Below are 20,178 nucleotides of genomic sequence, written 5' to 3'. Positions count from 1 at the left end.
AGGAGGTGGGGAACGGGGTGAGGGGAGAAGGGGGGCAGAGGGAGAGGGAGAGGGAGAGATTGGTTCCAAGAAAGAATAAAAAAGAAATGCTAAAGATAAGGAACAACATAACAGAAATGAAGAATGCTCATTAGGGTACTAGATTGGAACTGGCCGAGGAAAGAATCTCTGAGCTTGAGGACATGTCAAAAGAAACTTCCAAAACTCAAAATCAAAGACAAAGAAGACTGGGAAAAGAAACCAAACAAAAAACAAAACAGAATATCCAAGAATGATGGGGCAACTACAAAGGTGTAACATAGTGCAATGGGAAAACCAGAAGGAGAGAGAAAGGAACAGAAGCTCCAAAATGGAAGGATAAAATCCAAACCCGTGTGGCAGAAAGGGTGGGGTTCCCTCTCTCACCCAGTGCAGCCACAGGGCAGGCGTTCCACTCTAGGAGGGAGTGGGGGCCCTTTTGCCCCCACCCAGTGTCCTGCTCATAAGTCAGGGGTGTCACTCTGAGAGGTGTGCCATGGTCTCCGCCGCAGCTCTAGGCAGAGGCTCAGAGACTTTTCCCAGGGGCAGAGGCAGTCCATAAGAATAATAATGTATGTCAACTATAGTTATATATACATATAGTCATGGGACGCGGAGTAGAGAGTGGGAAAATAGTCAATGGAATTGTAATAGATAAGCAAGGTATCGGGGGTGGGAGGGCAGTAGATGGGGGGAGGGGGGTTGTTACTTTGTGAGCGGTGAAAAGGGTAACTATTGCATTGTTCTGTACACCTGAAACTAACAATAAAAAAACAAACAAAAACGGCTCCAAAGCTCTTCACAAAGGAACTAACTTTATTTGAAACAGAGTGTGCAGAAGTTTAAGCCTAAGGGGGCTCTTGGAAATAATAGCGATTTTGGTGGTAATAATTAAGAGACAACTGATAGCTCCATCAGAGCAATAAGCTAAAATGTAGGCCATCTTGTTTACCAGAAAGAAACAGGGAAAGGGGCAAGTACCATCCTGGGGTCTAAACAAACCTCAAAGACTTGCTTCAAAAACTAACCTGCAGGGCCGGCTGAGTGGCGCGTTGGTTAAGAGCTGGCTTGGGATGCCAGAGGGCCCTGGTTCAGATCCCACATATGAGGGCCAGTGACACTGCCCTCTACAGCTAAGATGGAGAACAGCAGCTCGACCTGGGGCTGGGCTGCCGTGGGTCCCTGGCGATGGCGTAGGCTGCAGTCCCCTGCTGCAGTGGGCTGCCATAAGCTACCGTGTAGCCGGAAGCCAGCGTGAGCGGCCAGCAGCCTCCGTGAGCAGCCATCCAGAGGCCGGCGACTGATCTGCCTCACGCGGGAAGAGTGCAGTGATGGTGCCAGCTTGGACCAGTGAAGAACAAAACGACAGCAACTTGTCTGTTCCCCTCCCCCAATTCCCCAATAAAATCTTAAAAAAAAAAAAAACCCCCAAAAAACTAACCTGCAAAAGGGCTCAATTTAGTTGGTTCAGACTGTGGAGCAATTTATACTCCAGAGCAGCATCAAAAACAAGAGAGAAAGCAAAAAGTGGAGCTTCACAGGGGGGTGTGCTAACAAAACACGCACATGGAGAGAGAGAGAGAGCCCTGCTGAACCCAATCTCATCCCAGAGGGCCGTGCACATGCCCTGAGGAGTGACAGGGGCAGCTTTCTATTGCTGAGGGGTGGAGCGTGGGGAGACAGAATGCACTAAAACAGTAAACCCAAGTCAATCAATAAATACACAAGCAGAAACAAAACAAAAAACAAGCCCTGGAGGCAGGGGGGAATCAATATCCAGAATTGACACAATATATTTTCTAAAATGTCCAATTTTCAAAAAAAATTATGAGGCATGTAACAAAACAGAAAAGTATGACCCATATACCAGAAAAAAAAGCAGGCAACAGAGGCTGCCTGTGAGAGCATCCAGATGTTGGTTTCAACAAAGATTTCAAAACAACCATTATATGTTCAAAGAAACAATGCTTATGGGTGTAACAGAAGGTAAGATGACAATGTCTCATCAGATATTAATAAAGAGTAGACATTTTATATAAAAAAAGGACCAAATGGAAATTTTAGAGGTACAGTATTAACTCAAGTGAAAAATTCATTAGAGCAGCTCAACAGTAGATTTGAACTAACAAAAGAAAGAATCAGCAAACTGTAGATAAATGAATTCAAACTATGCAATCCAAAGAACAGAGAGGAAAGGTGAAGAAAAATGAACCATCTCAGAGAAATGTGAGACATAATTCACTGCACCCACGTATGTCTAACAGGAAAGTGAGGCGAAGACAATGAGACAAGGGAGGTGAGGAATAAGAGGTGAGAAGCCAATGATGGATCCTCACTGTTTCACTAAGCAAGAAACCAGGGCAAAGGGCATTAGTCTCATTTACTAGTCTTGACCGCTATTTGCTGATTTTTCATTACTCAAGTGTTACAATGATAAAGAGAGAAGTGCAGGAATTTCCAAAACAAATAGCTGATTATAAAAATGAATGTAATATGGACCAAAAATACATAAAATATATTCTATTATAAAATATTAAAAAAATATATGTATAAATATGTATTACAAAATATATTAAATATATTCTTAATGCTTTGGAAAGGTAGCCACTGAATGATGAGGTTTCAGCCTGCTTTCTTTTGGTGGGGGGTGGGGGAGACTGTTATTATTTAAAAAACATTTTTTTTTAAAGTTTTCCATTACAGTTGACATTCAATATTATATTAGTTTCAGGTGTATAGCATAGTGGCTAGACATTTATATAACTTATATAGTGGTCCCCCAAATAAGTCTAGTACTCACCTGACACCAAACAGTTATTACAATCCCCCTCCTACCTGGTAACCGTCAGTTTGTTCTCTATCTATGAGTTTATTTCTGTTTTGTTTGTTCGTTTATTTTCTAGATTCCACATATAAGTGAAATCATATGGTTATTTGTCTTTCTCTGACTTATTTCACTTAACATAATACCCTCTAAGTCTATACATGTTGTTACAAATGGTAAGATTTCATTATTTTTGTGGCCAAGTAGTATTCCATTCTGTGTATCTACCACACCTCATTTATCCAATTGTCTATCGATGGACACTTAGGTTGCTTCCGTATCTTGGCTATTGTATATGAAATGTTCTTTGTCTCTTGTTATAGTCTTTGTTTTAAGGTCTGATATTGAGTACTGCTATACCAGCTTTTTCTTGGTTTCCATTTGCATGAAATATCTTTTTCCATCCCTTTACTTTCAGTCTGTGTGTTACTTTGATCTGAAGTGGGTCTCTTATAGCCAGTATAGGTAAGGATCTTATTTTCTTATCCATTCAGCCCTCCTATGTCTTTTGAGTGGAGCATTTAATATATTTACATTTAAAGTAATTACTGATAAGTATGTAGTTACTGCCATTTTATTATTCATGTTTTTGGTCTTCTTCTTTTTAAAGAAGTTCCTCTAACATTCTTTGTAATACTGGTTTGGTGGTGATGAACTCCTTTAGCTTTTTCTTGTCTGGGAAGCTCTTTATCTGTCCTTCTATTTTAAATGATAGCCTTGCCGGGTGAACTAATCTTGGTTGTTAGGTCCTTGCTTTTCAACACTTTGAATATTTCCTGCCACTCCCTTCTGGCCTGCAAAGTTTCTGTTGAGAAATCAGCGGACAGTCTTATGGGATCTCACTTGTAGGTAACTGTTTTTCTCTTGCTGCTTTTAACATCCTTTGTCTTTAATTTTTGGCATTTTAATTGTGATGTGTCTTGGTGTGGGCCTTTTTGGGTTCATCTTGTTTGGGACTCTGTGCTTCCTGGACTTGTGTGTTTATTTCCTTCATCAGGTTAGGGAAGTTTTCAGTCATTATTTCTTCAAATAAGTTTCTCAACCCCTTGCTCTCTCTCTTCTCCTTCTGGTACCCCTGTGATGAGAATGTTGTTATGGTTGGTGTTGTCCTAGAGGCCCCCTGTCACACACCACATCCCTCATTTAAAATATCTTTTGTTCTTTTTGCTGTTTTCATTAGGTGTTTTCTGCTACCTTGTCTTCCAAATTGCTGATTTGATCCTCTGCTTCATCTAATCTACTGTTGATTCCATCTAATGTATTCTTCATTTCAGTTATTGTAGTCTTCATTTCTGACTCGTTGTTTTTCACGGTTTCTATCTCTTTAAGTTCTCACTGAGTTCATCTATTCTTCTTTCCCCAAGGTCACTAAGGATCCTTATAAACAGTGTTTTGAACACTGCATCTAGTAAGTTGCTTGCTTCCATTTTGTTTAGTTATTTTTCTGGACTTCTGGACTGTTCTTTCATTTGAGACCTGTTTCTTTGTCTCCTCATTTTGGCTCCCTCCCCGTGTTTGTGTCTACGTGTTAGGTAGATCTGCTATGTCTCCAGTCATGGCAGGGTGGCCTTATGTAGAAGGTGTCTTGTGGGGCCCAATGATGCAGTCTCCCTGATCACCTGAGCTGCATGCTCTAGGTGTGTCCCTTGTGTGGGATGTGTGTGTCCTGTTGTAGTTGAGCCTTGATTGCTGTTGGCACGGAGAAAGACCCCAGGACACTGGATTCGCTGTAGCTTGGCTCTGTGCCTGCTGAGTCTATCCTTTGGGTGTATCATTTGTGGAGCTAAATGGGAGCTGCTCTGGTTAGTCTGAAGCTGGCCACCAGTTGTGTTGGTTCTGGGGCCTCTTGCTTGGGGCTCTGGTGCAGGCCCAAGTCAGCTGCTGCCTGTTTCTGGCCCAGGGCCCCCTGGTAGGAGCTACAAAGTGATATGTGGTTGGTAGTTGCCTACGCTGGGCTTGGAGGCACCTGGGAGAGGCTATGCTATGAACTGAGGACAGCTGCCACTAGTGCTGGGTCAGAGGCAGCTTAAGAGGTACCGGGAACACTGAGGCCAGTTGCTGTTTGTCTAAGATTTGTGGACTTTTCAGAGATTTTAGGGTATCTGCAGTGTGGGCTCAGGCCACCAGCTTGTGAGAAATAGGCCCTGAAAAAAGTTCAGGCTTGTGCACAAGTTGGGTGGGGCGGGGTCTCAGGGAATCACCAGGGTGAGGTGTGTGGTGTTAGCCAGTTTAATGGAGACTCAGATTTCGCACCCACTTGCACCTACAGGCTGGATAGGGGAGGGTTCAAGAAAGGAACAATGGCACCTGCCAGCACTTTTGTCAAGGACAGAGCTGCCCCTCAAGTCCTCACCCTGGAGCCAGACAATTCAGTTCCTCCCTATATGTCCCTGGTGCTGTTTAAGCTGCTGCCCTAAGAGTCAGTCAGTGAGCAAGTCTGTGCACAGGCCATTTAAGAGAAATTCTTGGGACTCCAGCAGCTCTCCATCTCTTCTGGACAGAATCCCCGCTGATTTTCACAGCCAGATGTTGTGGGGATTCCTCTTCCCAGCACTGGTGCTCCAGGCTGGGGAGCCTGGTGTGGGGCTGGGACCCCTCGCTTCTCAGGGGGTACCTCTGCAGCCAAAATATCCCTCCTGATTCTTAACCACCACACATGCATGTGGGAACAGTCCATTTCTCATCTCCACCCTTCCTGCCAGTCTCCATGTGCCTTCTTCTTTATGTCTTTACTTATAAAACTTCTGTTCAGCTAGTCTTCAGGTGGTTTTCAAGGGTGGTTGTTCTATAATTTAGTTGTAATTTTGATGTGGTTATGAAAGGAGGCAAGCATGGCATTTACTACTCCACCATCTTGACCAGGCTGCTTTATGAAACTATGTTCTGATGCTTTATTTTCTGCTGAGTAAAAATGGATCTGGGGCGGGGCAGGAAGCTTAGACCAGATCCTTCATGGTCTTCTCTGGTTTAGGGGAGTGGATGACTAAGCCAGTGATGTCAAGTCGCCTGCTCCAACTTCAACCAGAGCTAGAGAGCAGCTGTTTTTTTCATTTGTTTTAAATACTGGAATTTTGTATAACAGTGCAATAGACAAGTAAAGGGGGTTTCATCTCTAAATAAAAAAATATGTAAGTCCTTGGACTAGATAACCCAACATTACTTCCTGCTGTAACAATCTATGAGTACAACACCAAAGTTATGTAAAGATCTTTTGTAAGAAAAATCAATTGCAAATATGGGTAACAAGTCCCACAGATGTTTGTAAAAACTAGTGTTTTGATTTTAAAGAAACAAAATGGTACTACACTTTTATTTTGTCTTTATGGTGTCATTTTTGCTAATCAAAGACAGTAAGTAAAAATGCACTTTGCCTTTCATATTTCCAGATTCCTCTTTTCAGCTAATCTCAGGCATTCATAATTTAATAAGCAAATTTAATACTCAAATCTGAGACCTTCTAGAAAAATGCCAAAAGGTAATACAGTAAATAGGTAAAGTCCTATTTTTAAATGTTAGGTATACTTACCAATGGTCAGAAAATCTGATCGATACTGGCAAGTCATTCCAAAGCCAAAATCTCGCCAAAAGCCAGAATCCTTTTTGTGAACCTTAAGTTAGGGGGTAAAAAAAATCAATTTAATCTCTCGAGAACTACAGAAAGTTTTAATCAACAATGAAAAAAATTAAAATACTTCCCAAATAAATTTTCTTGTCTTTTATGTGACTAATAACATGCATTTATATTATTAAATCCTTATAAAACCAAAAAATATATACAGTAATCCCCATAAGACAGGATTCTGGCTACTTTAATTGAATTCAAACCATGTACAAGGTGCAAAATGAGGTTCCTAGTAATCAGTGTGGTGCCTGAGCTCAAGGGGCTTATGTTCTATTCTAGGAGGACAACAGCTGCACATACTGTAATACACAGTGTGCCTTATTGGGTGCCCACCCAGCTCCCACTCCCCTGCCCCCTTCCTGACTGTGGACAGTTCTGACCCCACACAGCCCCTGAGCTTCAGGGAGGTCCCTTCTATCTGGAGCTTCAGACTGGGTCATAAGGACTCTATATACCAGTGTGACAGTCTCACCCCACTAACTGTAGGAATTGGTTCATTAATAGGCATTAGAGAAAATTCAGGTCAACATGCTACAAGGAGAGGATTGTAGGAAATTTTGGAAAATAAAGCCCTGTTGTTCTTCTGAGAGAGCTACTAGGAAGGACACTTGTTCTTTCTGGATGGGCAGGAGTCAGCAAGCTACAGCCTCCGGACTAAACGTGACCTGCACCGGGTTTTGTAAATGATTTTATTGGAAAACAGCACACTCATTTGTTTATAAATGGTCTATGGCTGTTTTTATGATACAATGGCAGAACTGAGTAATTGCCACATGGACTGTATGGCCTGCAAAGCCCAAAGTATCTTCTATGTGGCTTTTCACAGAGTAAGTTTGCCACCCCCCATGTAGGGCGAAGATGTGATGTTTGGAACCGTTACAGTCCCTTTCCACCACGAGGGAAAACAGCTTTCAAATGAGGCTGTCACCACTCAAGTCCAAGCAGAGAAGTAAAATTGGGACTTTGATGGTACTGAGTCCCCAGAATCAAGTAAAAGTTGAAGGCTGATAAGCCTCCTTTGTGTTACTCATATATTCAACAAGTGTTTAAACTGTGGACATGGTTCTGGGAGCTGAGACACAGCAGTGAACAGAGGTGACAAAATCTCCACCATCACCGAGACTTCATTTTGATGGGAAAATAGTAAATAAATAAACAAACATACATCTCAGGTGGGCATACACACTAGGGAAGAAAAATACAGTAGGACAAGGGGAGAGCATGATAGAGGGCAAGCTCATTTTGGATAGAATGGCTACAAACGGTCTCTCTGAGGAGGTGATCTGGTGACCACTCCAGGAAAGGGGGCAGCATGCACCATGGTTCTGAGGCAGGAGCCTCCTTGGAGTGAGTGTCTGACAAACCGCAAAGAAACGCTATGGCAAGAGCAAAAGAATGAGACCCGGGGGTTGAGACAGACTACTGATGTTTTTAAGAGGTTAGTGGTAATACAGTATTTTTGTATGCTTATGGTAATGATCTAGAAGGGACAAAATGTTAGGCTAGGAGAGAGAGTGAGGAATGGCTAGAGGGTGTCCTGTTTAGGTGATGAGCTCTAGTTGAACAGAGAAAGTAAGGCTGGCCTTACGAAGGGATACGGGTAGCTCCTTCACTGGGAACAGAGAGAGGCTGAGGATGTGACAGAGGCAGTTAGGCTGATGGAGCTCGTGACAGAATAAGGAAGTGAATGTCCACAGCTTCTGTTTTCTAAGTGAAATATGAAGCAATCTACGTGGAGAGTGAGGAGTGGTGAGGAGTACTGGGAGGCACAAGGGGGCGTGGCTGGCTTGGAGGAGAGACAGCTGGCATTAGGGTGAGACGCAGGGCTATGGGGCTGCCTGGGGGCCCTGAGGTCTGTGCTCTGTATTTACAGCAAGGCCGTGCAGGAGCTCTTTCTCACCCTGCACATCCCATGCTCTGGGCCTGGCTGACAGTTGCCCTTCACCAGGGTTGGGTTCTCAGAGAACCCCGAGGGAGTGAACGATAGGGAGGTGAGGTGATTATAGAAACTGTGGGAAGGACTTACCGTGGAGTCCAAGTGGGGTACAGAGGGGAGTGGGGACACAGATATTAGGAGGACGACAGAAAAGAGAGTGAGGTACCCCATTCAAACTGCAGCATTCTGAGAGCTTCTTCAAAGAAATGAAGCTGGAACTGGGATCTGAGAGAGCAGCAGTCAGCCAAGTAAGTGCGAGACTTGCAGGGGGAAAGATCCAGGCAAGAGGACAATTTGTGCAAAGGCCTGGGGTTGGCAGAGAGCACTGTGGGTAAAGATGGTGGACGAGACACTAGATTCAGGTGGAGAGGTGCCCACACTGTAGACCAGGGCTTGGAAAACACCTCCTGCAAAGACTTGATAGGAATATTTTAGGCTCTGCGGAACAGTCTGCTGTGACCACTCAAGCCTGCCGCTGTAGTGTGAAAAGCAGTCCCTGACAGGAAGTAATCAAACGAGCACACATGTTCCCATAAACTTCACTTATGGACACTGAATTCTGTATTTAATATAATTTCCACATGCCATGAAATATCCTTTTAAAAAGAATATTTTTTCAGCCATTCTTAACTCACGGGCCATACAGAAATAGGCAGCATGACAGATGTGGCCTGCAGGATGCACAGTGCTGACCCCTGGCCTTGAGGGTCTGCAGGGCCACATCACAGAGAACTGTGTGTGCATGGTCACATAGTTTGGGCTTCATCCTAAGGGGAATTCTCTGAAGAGTTGCGGCACAAGGAGTAAGTGATCAGATGATGTTTTTGGAAGATCACTCTGGCTAGAGTATAGAGAAGCATAAAAAGGGTTGTTAAGAAGGGAGGCAGGGAGGCTGGTTAAATGGGAAGTTATAATCTGGGAATGGGAAGCTGGTGGTGTAGACTATTGTGGTACGCACAGAAAGAAAAATCTGGCTGGGTGTAAACAGGATTTAGGACATAGAATTGACAGAAGTTAGCAAGTAACTGAATGGGCAGAAGTTGGGGGGGGGGTGAGAGGGAAGGATCAACCAAGGATGAGGGCAGGCTGCAGTCCTAAACAGTGAGCATGTGACGGTGCCACACCCAAGGGTGGGGGCATAGGAGCAGGGGCCGGGCGAGAAGGAACGATGACGCAGATCTGGGTACTGGCCATAATGTATCTGCATGATTTGTGAAGCAGCCACATGGCAATTCCTGCAGACAGCAGGGATCCAAGGAATACAGAGGTCTGTAGACGACACAGTTTTGAGAAGAGTGGGGATAGTCTGAAAAGCTGCAGTGCAGAATAGGAGACCCGACTGGAAAACAGAAGGCACCAGGCAGCATTGGCTCAAGTTGGGGCTAAGAGATGAGGTACACGTTTTCCTTTTCCTTTTTTTTCCTTCAAGGAGGGCTTCTTCCCCTTCTAGAATGTAAAGCTCCTGGAAGGCAGGACCTTTTGTTATTTTGATCACTGCTATATCCCCAGCACCTAGAACAATGCCAGGCACATGAGGTTTTCAATAAATATTTGTTCAATGAATAAACCAATAAATGTATAGAGGTATAATTTTTATGGCAAAACCAAGACTAAGCTCTAATATTCTTATCTCTGTGGTCAAAATATAACCCTGGTGCAAAGCATTAAAATAAAACACCCACTTTGACATTTCTACCCCATGCCAATTCTGATCTCACAAATAATATGACTTTGTTTATAATTCAGTTTCTTTAAAAACTCTTCAGGCATTATCAAACTTGGGGAAAGAAGTCATTGGTTTTGTTTGATTTTTAAAACAATACATTTCTACTGAAGAAAGTAGACAGAAGCTCAAATCATGCACAATCCTTGACTGCTAATATTTTACTGCCTTTTTGCCCGACATTCTCCCAAGCACGTGGGGTGCAACGATCTCCAACACTGGCTCTTGCACACTGCTAGTTAGGTTCATGCATCCTACTGGCACCCTGGCACCTTCCCTTAACATTTGATAAACAACACCCACAGCTACTCATGTTCAACTTCTCACCTCTCCTCCTGCCACTCCTGTCTCTCCCTCAGTCCCCACATCTCTGTCAACTCCGTCTTCAGATCATACCCAAACCTTCCTCCACAACTGCCACCCTCACTCAAGTCAGTCACCTTCTCTGGCCTGCAAAAGCCTAACTGGCTACTTGCAGCTGGAGTCACACAAATCTGTTTCCCCACAGAATCAAAACCCTCCCAAGGCTATCTGTCATACTTCGCCTGAAATTCAAACTCCTTGTCTGGGAATAACATGCCCTCCAGGCCCCCGCCCAGCTGTGCCCCTCACCCACTGGGCTCCAGCCCCCTTAGGAAACTCTGCTCCTTCTGCCCGGAACCACATTCCCTTGATCACTATGTACCAGGTTTCTTCCTGTTGTCCGGATGGCCCCTCCAACAGCCCCACCTCAGAAAGGCTTTTCTGACCAAACACACCACGGAAACCACCTAATCACTCTTCACTTCTTGGCCTGATTGAATGATTATGTGGTATTTGTTAATTTATTTTATTTTCTGTCTCTTCCTACCAGAATAAAGATTCTTGTGCACAATAACCATGCCTACGTGGTTCTAGGTGTTGGGGCTCCAGTGGTGAACAGTGGCTGGCATAGAAGGGGTCATCACTATTTGGAGAATTACTGTTGCCAGTATCATGTGTATTGCTACTCTCTAGCTCTGATGATCTCCTCACTAGAGTTCCTGGAAGTGCCGAGTCCTGGGGTCAGAGATGGACCTGTCTGAACACTCCTGACCCAGGACTTACCTACACCCCCACACCACTGGCAGGGATGGATGAGCCCTCAGCCTGCCAGCCTCATGTGCATGGCTGCTTCTAAATACAACGATTTAACAGGAGAAAAAACACATTGTACTGCTCTTTTATTCTTAATAAGGTTGGCTATTTAAATTTTTATTGTGAATTATTACCCACTATCCTTTACCCATTTTTTTCTACTGGTGTATTTCCTACTTACTTTTAATATATCTTTAAACATTAAGGAGAGCAAGCTTTTGTGTTTTACGTGAGGAGACTGAAGCTTAAAAAAGTTAGGTAACTTGCAAAGGTTACAAAGTAGTGAGACTAGAAACTGAAGTGCAAGCACTTATTTTTCTATACAACATATAGGATGAACCCACATTTAAATCGTCCTACCTCCATATCCCCCAAAGCCAGACAAAAATATTAGCATGCTTTTACATACCTTTTCACCTTCATCTCTTGACAATTTGTTTATCAAGTAACTTTCTTATAAATAACCTTTATATTTTAGAATAACTTCAAATTTACAGAAAAGTCGCAAAATATTGAAGAGAGTTCCCATGTAATTCTCACTTAGTTTTAACTTCCCCTAAATGTTATGATCTTACATTGCTGTGGTACATTTGTCAAAATTAAAAAATGAATGCTGACTGGCACGTTACTATGACCTAAAGCCAACTTTATTTGATCCCACCAGCTTGTCCTTTTCTGCCCTCTCCTCTGCCCCAGGGTCCAGTCCATGGCACCACGCTGCATTTATCCGGTATGTCTCCTTGGTCTCCTCAAAGAACAAGTTTCTCAGTCTTCCTTGTTTTTGAGCTCTTGACAGTTTTGAGGAGTACTGGTCAGGTATTTTGTAGAATGCCCTCATTTAGGGTTTGTCTGAGGTTTTTTCATGATTGGATTGGGGTTATAGGTCTTTGGAAGGAAGACTGCAGAGGTGAAGTGCCCTTCCTACCACATTGTATCGGGGTACACAACCACCATGGTAATGGTAACCTTCCCCGCTCACTTGGCCAAGGGGGTGTCTGTCAGGTTTATCAGCTGAAAAGTTCGTTTTTCTCTTTCTATACTCAATTCTTTGGAAGTTAAGTCACCTAGCTCCACCTTCTGGGAAAGGGAGCATCTATTACGTTATTTGGAATTCTGTAAGGAAGATTTGTCTCTGCCTCCCTATCTAATCTATCTTATTTTATCTAATCAATCTATCTATCCACTTATTATTATTATTTATCCACTCGTTCCTTTATATCACTATGGACCCATTGGCATTTATTTGATGCTTGGGGTTATGATTCAGTACTATGTTTTTATTTTGTTGCTCCAAATGTTTCAGCTTTATCACTGGGGGCCCTTTCAGGCTCCTGTTTCTCTCTGACATTCGCCCATTCTTTTGTCACTTGAGTGCGTCTTTACTTTCTGGAGCTACAGGAAGCTCCAGGCTCCTCTATTTCCTGACCCAACACTAAGATCTGGGAACTGGGTGTGCTTGTTTCTCTTGAGGTGCCACTGCTTCTAGGCCCTGTTGGGTGACAGAGTAAGGTAATGTACATACGTATGCACCCTTAGACTTTTTAAATCCCCAATTTCTAGTTCTTCTTTATTACATTTCACCAAGAATTGTTTAAATAAAAGTTTTATAGTGTTGGTTGTTGTTGACCAGTGTTATATTCTCAGGTCTTCCTCTTTCAGTATGTTCATTTCTCATTCTGCTGAACCAGAAAAGTACTGTGAGAAGTAAACTTTGAGTCCTTGAATGTTTAAAAGTGTCTCTTTTGCTCTCAATATGGATTCTGGAATCAAAGTTATTTTTCTTCAGAATGTTCAAGGTATTGCTCTATTGTTTTCTAGCACCAATTTTACCAAAAAGAAGGTGAGTGGCAATCTGATTCCTACTCCTTTATAGACAAGCTAGGTTTTGTTATTTTTGGTAGCTCTGGAAGCCATCAGGACTGTCCCTCAAATGCCAGAATACTTGTCTTAGCTCTTTGGAGTTTTCTTCCATTTCCTCCTCTGTCTGTTCTCTCCCTTCTGGAACTCCTATTAAACAATTTGGGAACTTCTAGATTGAGTCCTCATGTCTCAATTTTTTTCTCACGTCATCTCTTGATCTTTATGTGCCCAAGTGACCTATCTTCTAGTTTACAAATTTGTTTCACCAGTGACCATTCTGACATTCAGCCCATTTATCGAATTTTGTATTTTCATAATTTCCAAGTCCTGATCCTCTCTGAGCAATAAGTCTGGTTTTCTGAATTTAATGTTTTCTCTAATGTCCCTAGAGATATATTTAAAGTTGTTTTTTGTCTGTATTCATAATCTCATGTGTTAACTTTTCTGTATAAAATTTGGTACCTTTGTTTCACAGCATTGATTTTCCCCAAGTGTTTGGTTAGTCTTCGTTAACTGCTACTCACTTTTGGTTCAGAAATCATGGTTCAAAAGCCCACGGTGTTAGCTAGTGATTACTGCAGGGGTCTATCTCCAGAAACAGTGGAGCAGGGGCTGAACCTGGTCTCAGCAGAATGTGCCTGGCAGCTATCTCCCAGTCTGGGGTTCCCTCTCCACCCTACAGCTCAGTATTCCCAGAACCCGGCCCTGCCCTTCTGGTTCCAGAGCCACATATGCTGCCTCAGCCTGAAGGCCAATCTCTGTGATGCCTCCTGCTCGGCACCCACCTCCCCGCCAGAGAAGCAGACACACTCCACTGCTCTGTTTCTGTGAGCCCAGAGGATGCACAGCAGGCCCATTTTCAGTATCCTCTGAACATGTTCCAGATGGTTCCTCCATCAATCCCATACCAACTACTGCCATCTTACAGAAATTTCTCAAAATTTAGATCTTTTAATGGCACCTCTCATTTTCCAATACTATATATGCCTTTCACTTCTCTCACTTCCCATACTAACATGCCTTTTTCTTTGTAATTCATTTTTACAAAGGATTTAGGGTGTCAGGTAGGGCAGATATGGGTGCTTGGTTTGCCATGTGAACCCATTTGTATCTATATTCCTAAGTAATACTGGCCTACAGATAAGGCAGAGATGTAATGTGTGTGCGTGCGTACGTTTGCATGTATGTGTGTGCATGCGTGAATGTGAGCATGTGCGTGCCGTGTCTATGCTTTGCCAGGGGTTGGTATAAAGATAATACTGGCCTCATAAAATACATTAAGTGGATATGGTACTAATATTACCTGTTCGTAAAAAATTTGGAAAACCTCACCAGTAACACATTACATCTATGCAATTGCAGGGTAATTTTTTGAAAACTGTTCTAACCTTTTAAGCAGCAATTAGTCTTCAGAGCTCCCATATCTTTTATTTATAAATACTAACATGAGCTTTTATAAAATACTATCATGAACTTAGCTCATGTTAATGGTTTACAAATTCCCAAATCTTTCAATTTATTAATAGAATTTTTAAAACTTACCATATAAAACTGATTTCTCTCAATGTTTTTTTTTTCTTTTCTTTATTTTTTTTTTTTTAGATTTTTTTATTGGGTAATTGGGGGGATGGGAACAGTGTTGGGGAATTAGGGGAAGGGGAACAGACAAGTTGCTGTCGTTTTGTTCTTCAGTCTAGTTGTGGAGGACGCTGCTTCACTGGCCCAAGTTNTGGGGAATTAGGGGAAGGGGAACAGACAAGTTGCTGTCGTTTTGTTCTTCAGTCTAGTTGTGGAGGACGCTGCTTCACTGGCCCAAGTTGGCACCATCTCTCAATGTTTTCTTATTTTAATTTCCAAAGTTTTCCTTTTTACCCCAAATCTACCCACTATGTGGTTAAAAATTTTTTTCCATAACAAGAATAACCTCTTACATTTGTCAAACTATTACTTTTGGTTCATTAATTTCTATCTTTATCTTTATTTTTTCCCCTTTGAGTCATTCATTTTTTTAATATCTTAAATTGACTTCTTAGTTCGTGTCCACTTTTTCTTAATGTTAACAATAAAAAAATTAGGCTAAATGCAATACAGTAGCCTATACTGGATCCTGGAACAGAAAAGGGACGTTAGTAGAAAAACGTAAAATCCTAAAAAATTCCAGTATAGTTAGTAGTAACTTACCAATATTAATTTCTTAATTTTGAAAAAAAACCATGGTTACATAAGATGTTAACATTAGGGGAAACTGTTAACATTAGGGGAAAGTCTAAGAACACTCCATACTATCTTCTCTAACTTTTCTGTAAATCTAAATTATTCTAACACAGTAAGTTATTTAAAATTTCTGACATGTGACATTCCCATGCCATGACTTTCTAAGTAATTTCTCATAGTATGTTACTCCTTTTTATCTAGTAGTTTTAATTTCTAGCTAATAAGGATTTTAAAATTAATTTTTTGTATTACTATAAATACGTTGGCAGAAATAACTGTACAATTTTCACATTCTGGGATATGAAGCTTTTCTCTGTGGCCTAAACTTTTCTTTTTCCCTCCAGAATGACATTTAATTCTAAAACAATAAATGTGAAAGCATGATAGCATTTTGGCGGGGGGGGGGGCGGTTTAGAGACTGTGAAAATGTGTTTGTAATAACTACCGTTTTTAATTGAAACATTGTTTTCTACTTGTGAAACAAGCATAACGGAACCTGCAGGGATCCTTGTGGCCTTTCCCAACAGGTGAGAGTCTTACCAGCTGCTGCTCCACAGGAGGGGGCACATCCTGACTGGCATAGACAATGGCAGGGTTGTAAAGACTGAACACCACAGGGTAAAACACCTTTTTACCTATAAATAAAAATATACATATACATCACACAAAGGAGAAGTCATAAAATGAAGGACTGATTTGTATTACAATATCTATTAATATTTTGTTAAAGTTTTTCTTTGATCCCATATGATGATTTTACTTTATCAATATTATTTTATCAATATTCAGGCTACCAATTTGATGAACGTGATGGTTTTATAATGTATCAGTAGGTGAGGCTATAAAACTATACCCTTGCAAAAGAACAGAGAAAAAAATAGACTAAAGAGTGCTCCACACGTTTATTCCCTTGACCTTGGGAAGATGCACAAAGGCATTCTCTCAGCTCTTTATTAGGTGAGCCATTTATTTACTCATTATTTCATCTAATTACAGTAGTAGATATAGGTTAACCTCTGGCAATCACCAAGAAACTTAGAAACTTGTTAAATCCACCCTTCAAAATGAACTAGAAAAACACTAAATCTAAAGAATACTGTACAATGAATAAATACATAGAGAATAATTAAGTATAGTACTGCAGATAGATTTGAATAAGATTTGGACAAGGTGGAAAAAATTAAAAATACCTGATGCACTTGCCGAAGGCCTCATCATTATCTTTCAAACTGACAGCAGTGGAGGGACCTTAGAGGCTGGCTAACCACCCAGCTCCCCTCAACAGGGAGCCCTTGCTAGGACTGGCCTCCGTCACACGTAATATAAAGTGCTCAGTGACAGCCAAGGACCCTGTGAGTAAGCTGGTAGCCTGTTTATTACAAGACTCCTAGCACATGCTCTGCTCACCTTCCTCAAAACCCACTCAAGGATGGGGAGCTCAGTTCCCCAGAGGCAAATCTATTTCTGGATATAAAAATATTTCTTTTGACATTGAGCAAATATGTCTCCTTCAGCTTTCACGTTTTGAACTTCATGCTGTCTAATGTAACAAAAGTAAACCTAACCCTTATTTACTCACTAGGCTCTCAAAGAGAGTTCCTGGCAATTATCACACCAAAGTGATTAATAAGAAAGTAATATTTGCATGATATAAATAGTCCTATATAAAAACACTACCAGATTTTTTAATACAGAAAACGTTTTCACATTTAAAGATTTGATTTATAAAAATATAATTTGTTCATACATTTTCTAAAAATACCTATAACATAAAGCAAAATACAGTACATAATTCCAAAAGGCAAAGTATGGAAACCGGGCACTGTCGTTATCTAGACCTTTGCATGCATGCACGTGCACTGACGCCATCGTCTGGGGCAGAGCACTCCTTACCCACACATCTCCACACAGTCTGCTTGGACTTTTTCTGACAGGGGCTGCTTCCTCCTTGTTAATTTCAAGACTTTTTTATTTCTTTGCATTTGTTTATTTGGATTCAAATGTAGACATTGGAATTTGGCCATAAAAGAACAAAGGTTATGAACTTCAGATGGACAAAGTTTGTTTTCTACTTAATATTCCAGTTAATTATGCCCAATATAACTTTAAAAAACCATAGTAAACTAGATTCAAAATATGGGATGTGCTGACATTGTTCTAAATTCTACACTCAACTCACCTACTAACATTTTACGCACCTGGCTCAGCATTTAACCGGCAGCTGTTAAGGAATTCGGCTGAGAAATATATATCAACATCACAGAAGAACATCAAGACCTCTCCGCTGTCCCACGCTCGCGCACCCACATTTAGTCCTCGTCCACGATTAAATTCTTCATTCAATGAAATCAAGGTGTAATTATGAAAATTAGACTCACTATGAGAAAAACACATACAACAAATTTTAAGTCCCACTTAAAGTCTAACAACTCCCTTCCTTCCACACAACTTACAAATACGTTTTACACTTCTGATGCTTTATTATGTTGGCTCTACATTCATACAGGGGAAAAAACTCATTAGTTTTATGTACATGATTGTCATTAAAAGCAGACAATCACTACACGCCCACAGCTGCAGCAACACGGTGGTGGTGAGAGGGTTAGTAACTGTTAAGGAGGGGCCATTGCGCCTCAGGGCCCTAGGAGCCTACTGTGGAAGAAAGAAATCCACACACAGAAAAACAGCTGTTATGTCTGGTAAGAGCGAATGCATTCCACGTGAACAATACATACTCAGTGCTCTCCTATTGAGCTGTTCATATTCTTGCTCAAATATCCTCTTATCAGAGAGATGCCCCCATACCACATGCGAAGCAGCCCCAACCCCTCTCTCTTTAATCTCCATCCGCTTGCCCAGCTGTTTTCCTCACCAGACATGTTTGAGTGTCCCCCCGCACTGGAATGTAAACTCCACGAAAGCAGGGATTCTGTTTTGTGCACGACTATGGACACAGTACCCTTCAGAGAGTTGGAGTTCAATAAATATTTGCTGAATGAATGACTAAACAGCAGTTTTGGGGAAAAAACATTGCTTTTGTCTGGAGTAGTTAGAGAAGATGTTAAAATTAAAATTGAAACTTTGCCTTGTTTAAAATCCTGAATTCAGTGGTGAATGTAAAGGTCATACAATTAATTATCCTCAAAGGCCAAGAGGTGAGAAACTACAAAGCATTCCGAGATCAGGCATCGGAAAAATCAGATTGGCACAGAAGGACCCTAGAATGGCAACAGTGAGAAAAGACCAGAAAAGGGTCAGCCGAGGAAGACATTCCCTGAGGAGTTAGAGAACTTGGTCAGTGTCCTAAAGACAAGGAGGAGTTGGGGTTTCCTGCCAGGGGCCAAGGGCAGCGGTTCTCACAGTGAAGTTGCCCCACCCAGAGCATCAGCCTCCCTGGAATGTGTGAGAAAAGTAAATTCTCAGGTCCTACCCCAGACTCCTATCAGATGCTGGGGGAGAGATAAGCATGTGTGTCTGAATAAGCCCCCAGGTGACCCTGATATTAAAGGTGGAGAACTCCTGTACTAGGGCATAGCTGCGTCAAAAGGGAACATTTTAGGAAGATTACTCTTACAGTGGATACAGGACAGGAAACGGAGACATGGAAGCAAAGGCTCAAATAGTGTATGGACTGCACTTCGAGTTCCGAGTGCCCCTGTGCCCCTCCTTGTGTGGGATACAAATCTCTCCCTTCTTTGGGGAAAACTGGTGATCACTACCTCATGCTCTGGCACCAAATGGAGGAACTAATCATCAAATACCCCAACCACAGTAATTTCCTAGGGGTGGGGACCAATCAGGCTGGGCCAATCACAATACCCCTACCTGGACAGTGACTGGCTCAAGAGGGGGCAAAAGCTGTTCCCTGGGGTTTTCTCAGCTGGATCTGGGAGAAGGCTCTTTCCTCTCTGATGGCAAGGCTGAGAAGATGTGAGCCCAGAGCCGCCAAGAGCCATATACCTCACATGTGGAAGAAGCCCATATGCAACAGGAGAATTAAGTCCACATGCAGAGAAAAATGGACAAGGAGGCAACAAGAGAATTTTGATGCTATTCCAGTCTTTGCTTCCAGTCCCTAAGAGATCAAAGCTGTTTTGGTTTTCTTCCCCAGATTTGGTTGTAATAATCCCTTTAGTTTTGCGAGTTACTCAAGATTCTTCAATAACGCTCTAATTTTCCTTGAGCAAGCTCAAAAGGTTTCCATCATTTGCCACAGAGGAGTACCGATTAATGCAGGGACGACTTCAGGAATACCAATATATGCTTGGCACTTAGCAGGTGACCTGCAAATGGTATGGAGGGAAGAGAAGGGAAGCAAAGGAGGGAGGAGGAAGCTGGGTGGTGGCAGCAGTAAGGAAAGGACAGAGCGGAGGTCATGGCAGTAAGCAGGAACTGAGTGCTCAGAGGTGGAGAGTGAGTGAAAGACCCGGCTGTCAGCCCGGATCATGAGGATGGTCTTTCTGAAATGGGAGAGGGCCATCAGAAGGAGAAGCCAGTGTAGGGGACAAGGCAACGTGTGTGTTTACACATCAGTGCCAGGAGAGATCCCTCCAGGGTGGGGACTACAAATCCTTCTACTGTGCCCTGTCCTGTCCAACCACCCAGCCTTCCGAGCAGTGCCCTGGGAACATGGTTGGTGGGACTCGGTGAACGTTTGTTGAATGACTCAAGAAGAATGAAGAGTCCAGCCAAATCTGGGCTCTCAGGGAACGGCCACAACTGGCAAAAAGGCAAACCAAAAAGTAAAGGATACAGAACTGGTGTGGTCAGAAAAGACAATCAACCTACTACTTTACATTAGAACATATTTACATTTATAAATACTTACATTTTACAAACATCAGAGGGACATGTCATGAAGGAAG

General features: G+C 42.2%; 1 protein-coding gene across 4 annotated transcripts in view; it reads right to left on the bottom strand.

Moving 5' to 3' along the window:
- CSGALNACT2 (chondroitin sulfate N-acetylgalactosaminyltransferase 2) overlaps positions 1 to 20,178 on the bottom strand; it is a 46,031-nt gene that overhangs the window by 4,986 nt on the left and 20,867 nt on the right. For all 4 annotated transcript variants that reach the window (XM_019666619.1, XM_019666616.1, XM_019666618.1 and 1 more), the window contains 3 exons: positions 17,512 to 17,690; positions 15,854 to 15,948; positions 6,369 to 6,450 (listed from right to left, as the gene is read on the bottom strand). In XM_019666619.1, the coding sequence (XP_019522164.1) occupies positions 6,369 to 6,450; positions 15,854 to 15,948; positions 17,512 to 17,690 (356 nt within the window). The remainder of the gene's footprint in view (positions 1 to 6,368; positions 6,451 to 15,853; positions 15,949 to 17,511; positions 17,691 to 20,178) is intronic.

The sequence above is a fragment of the Hipposideros armiger genome, unplaced genomic scaffold (genome assembly GCF_001890085.2).
Source record: "Hipposideros armiger isolate ML-2016 unplaced genomic scaffold, ASM189008v1 scaffold_476, whole genome shotgun sequence".
Classification (NCBI taxonomy): domain Eukaryota; kingdom Metazoa; phylum Chordata; class Mammalia; order Chiroptera; family Hipposideridae; genus Hipposideros; species Hipposideros armiger.
This window is presented reverse-complemented; position numbering and strand designations above follow the sequence as displayed.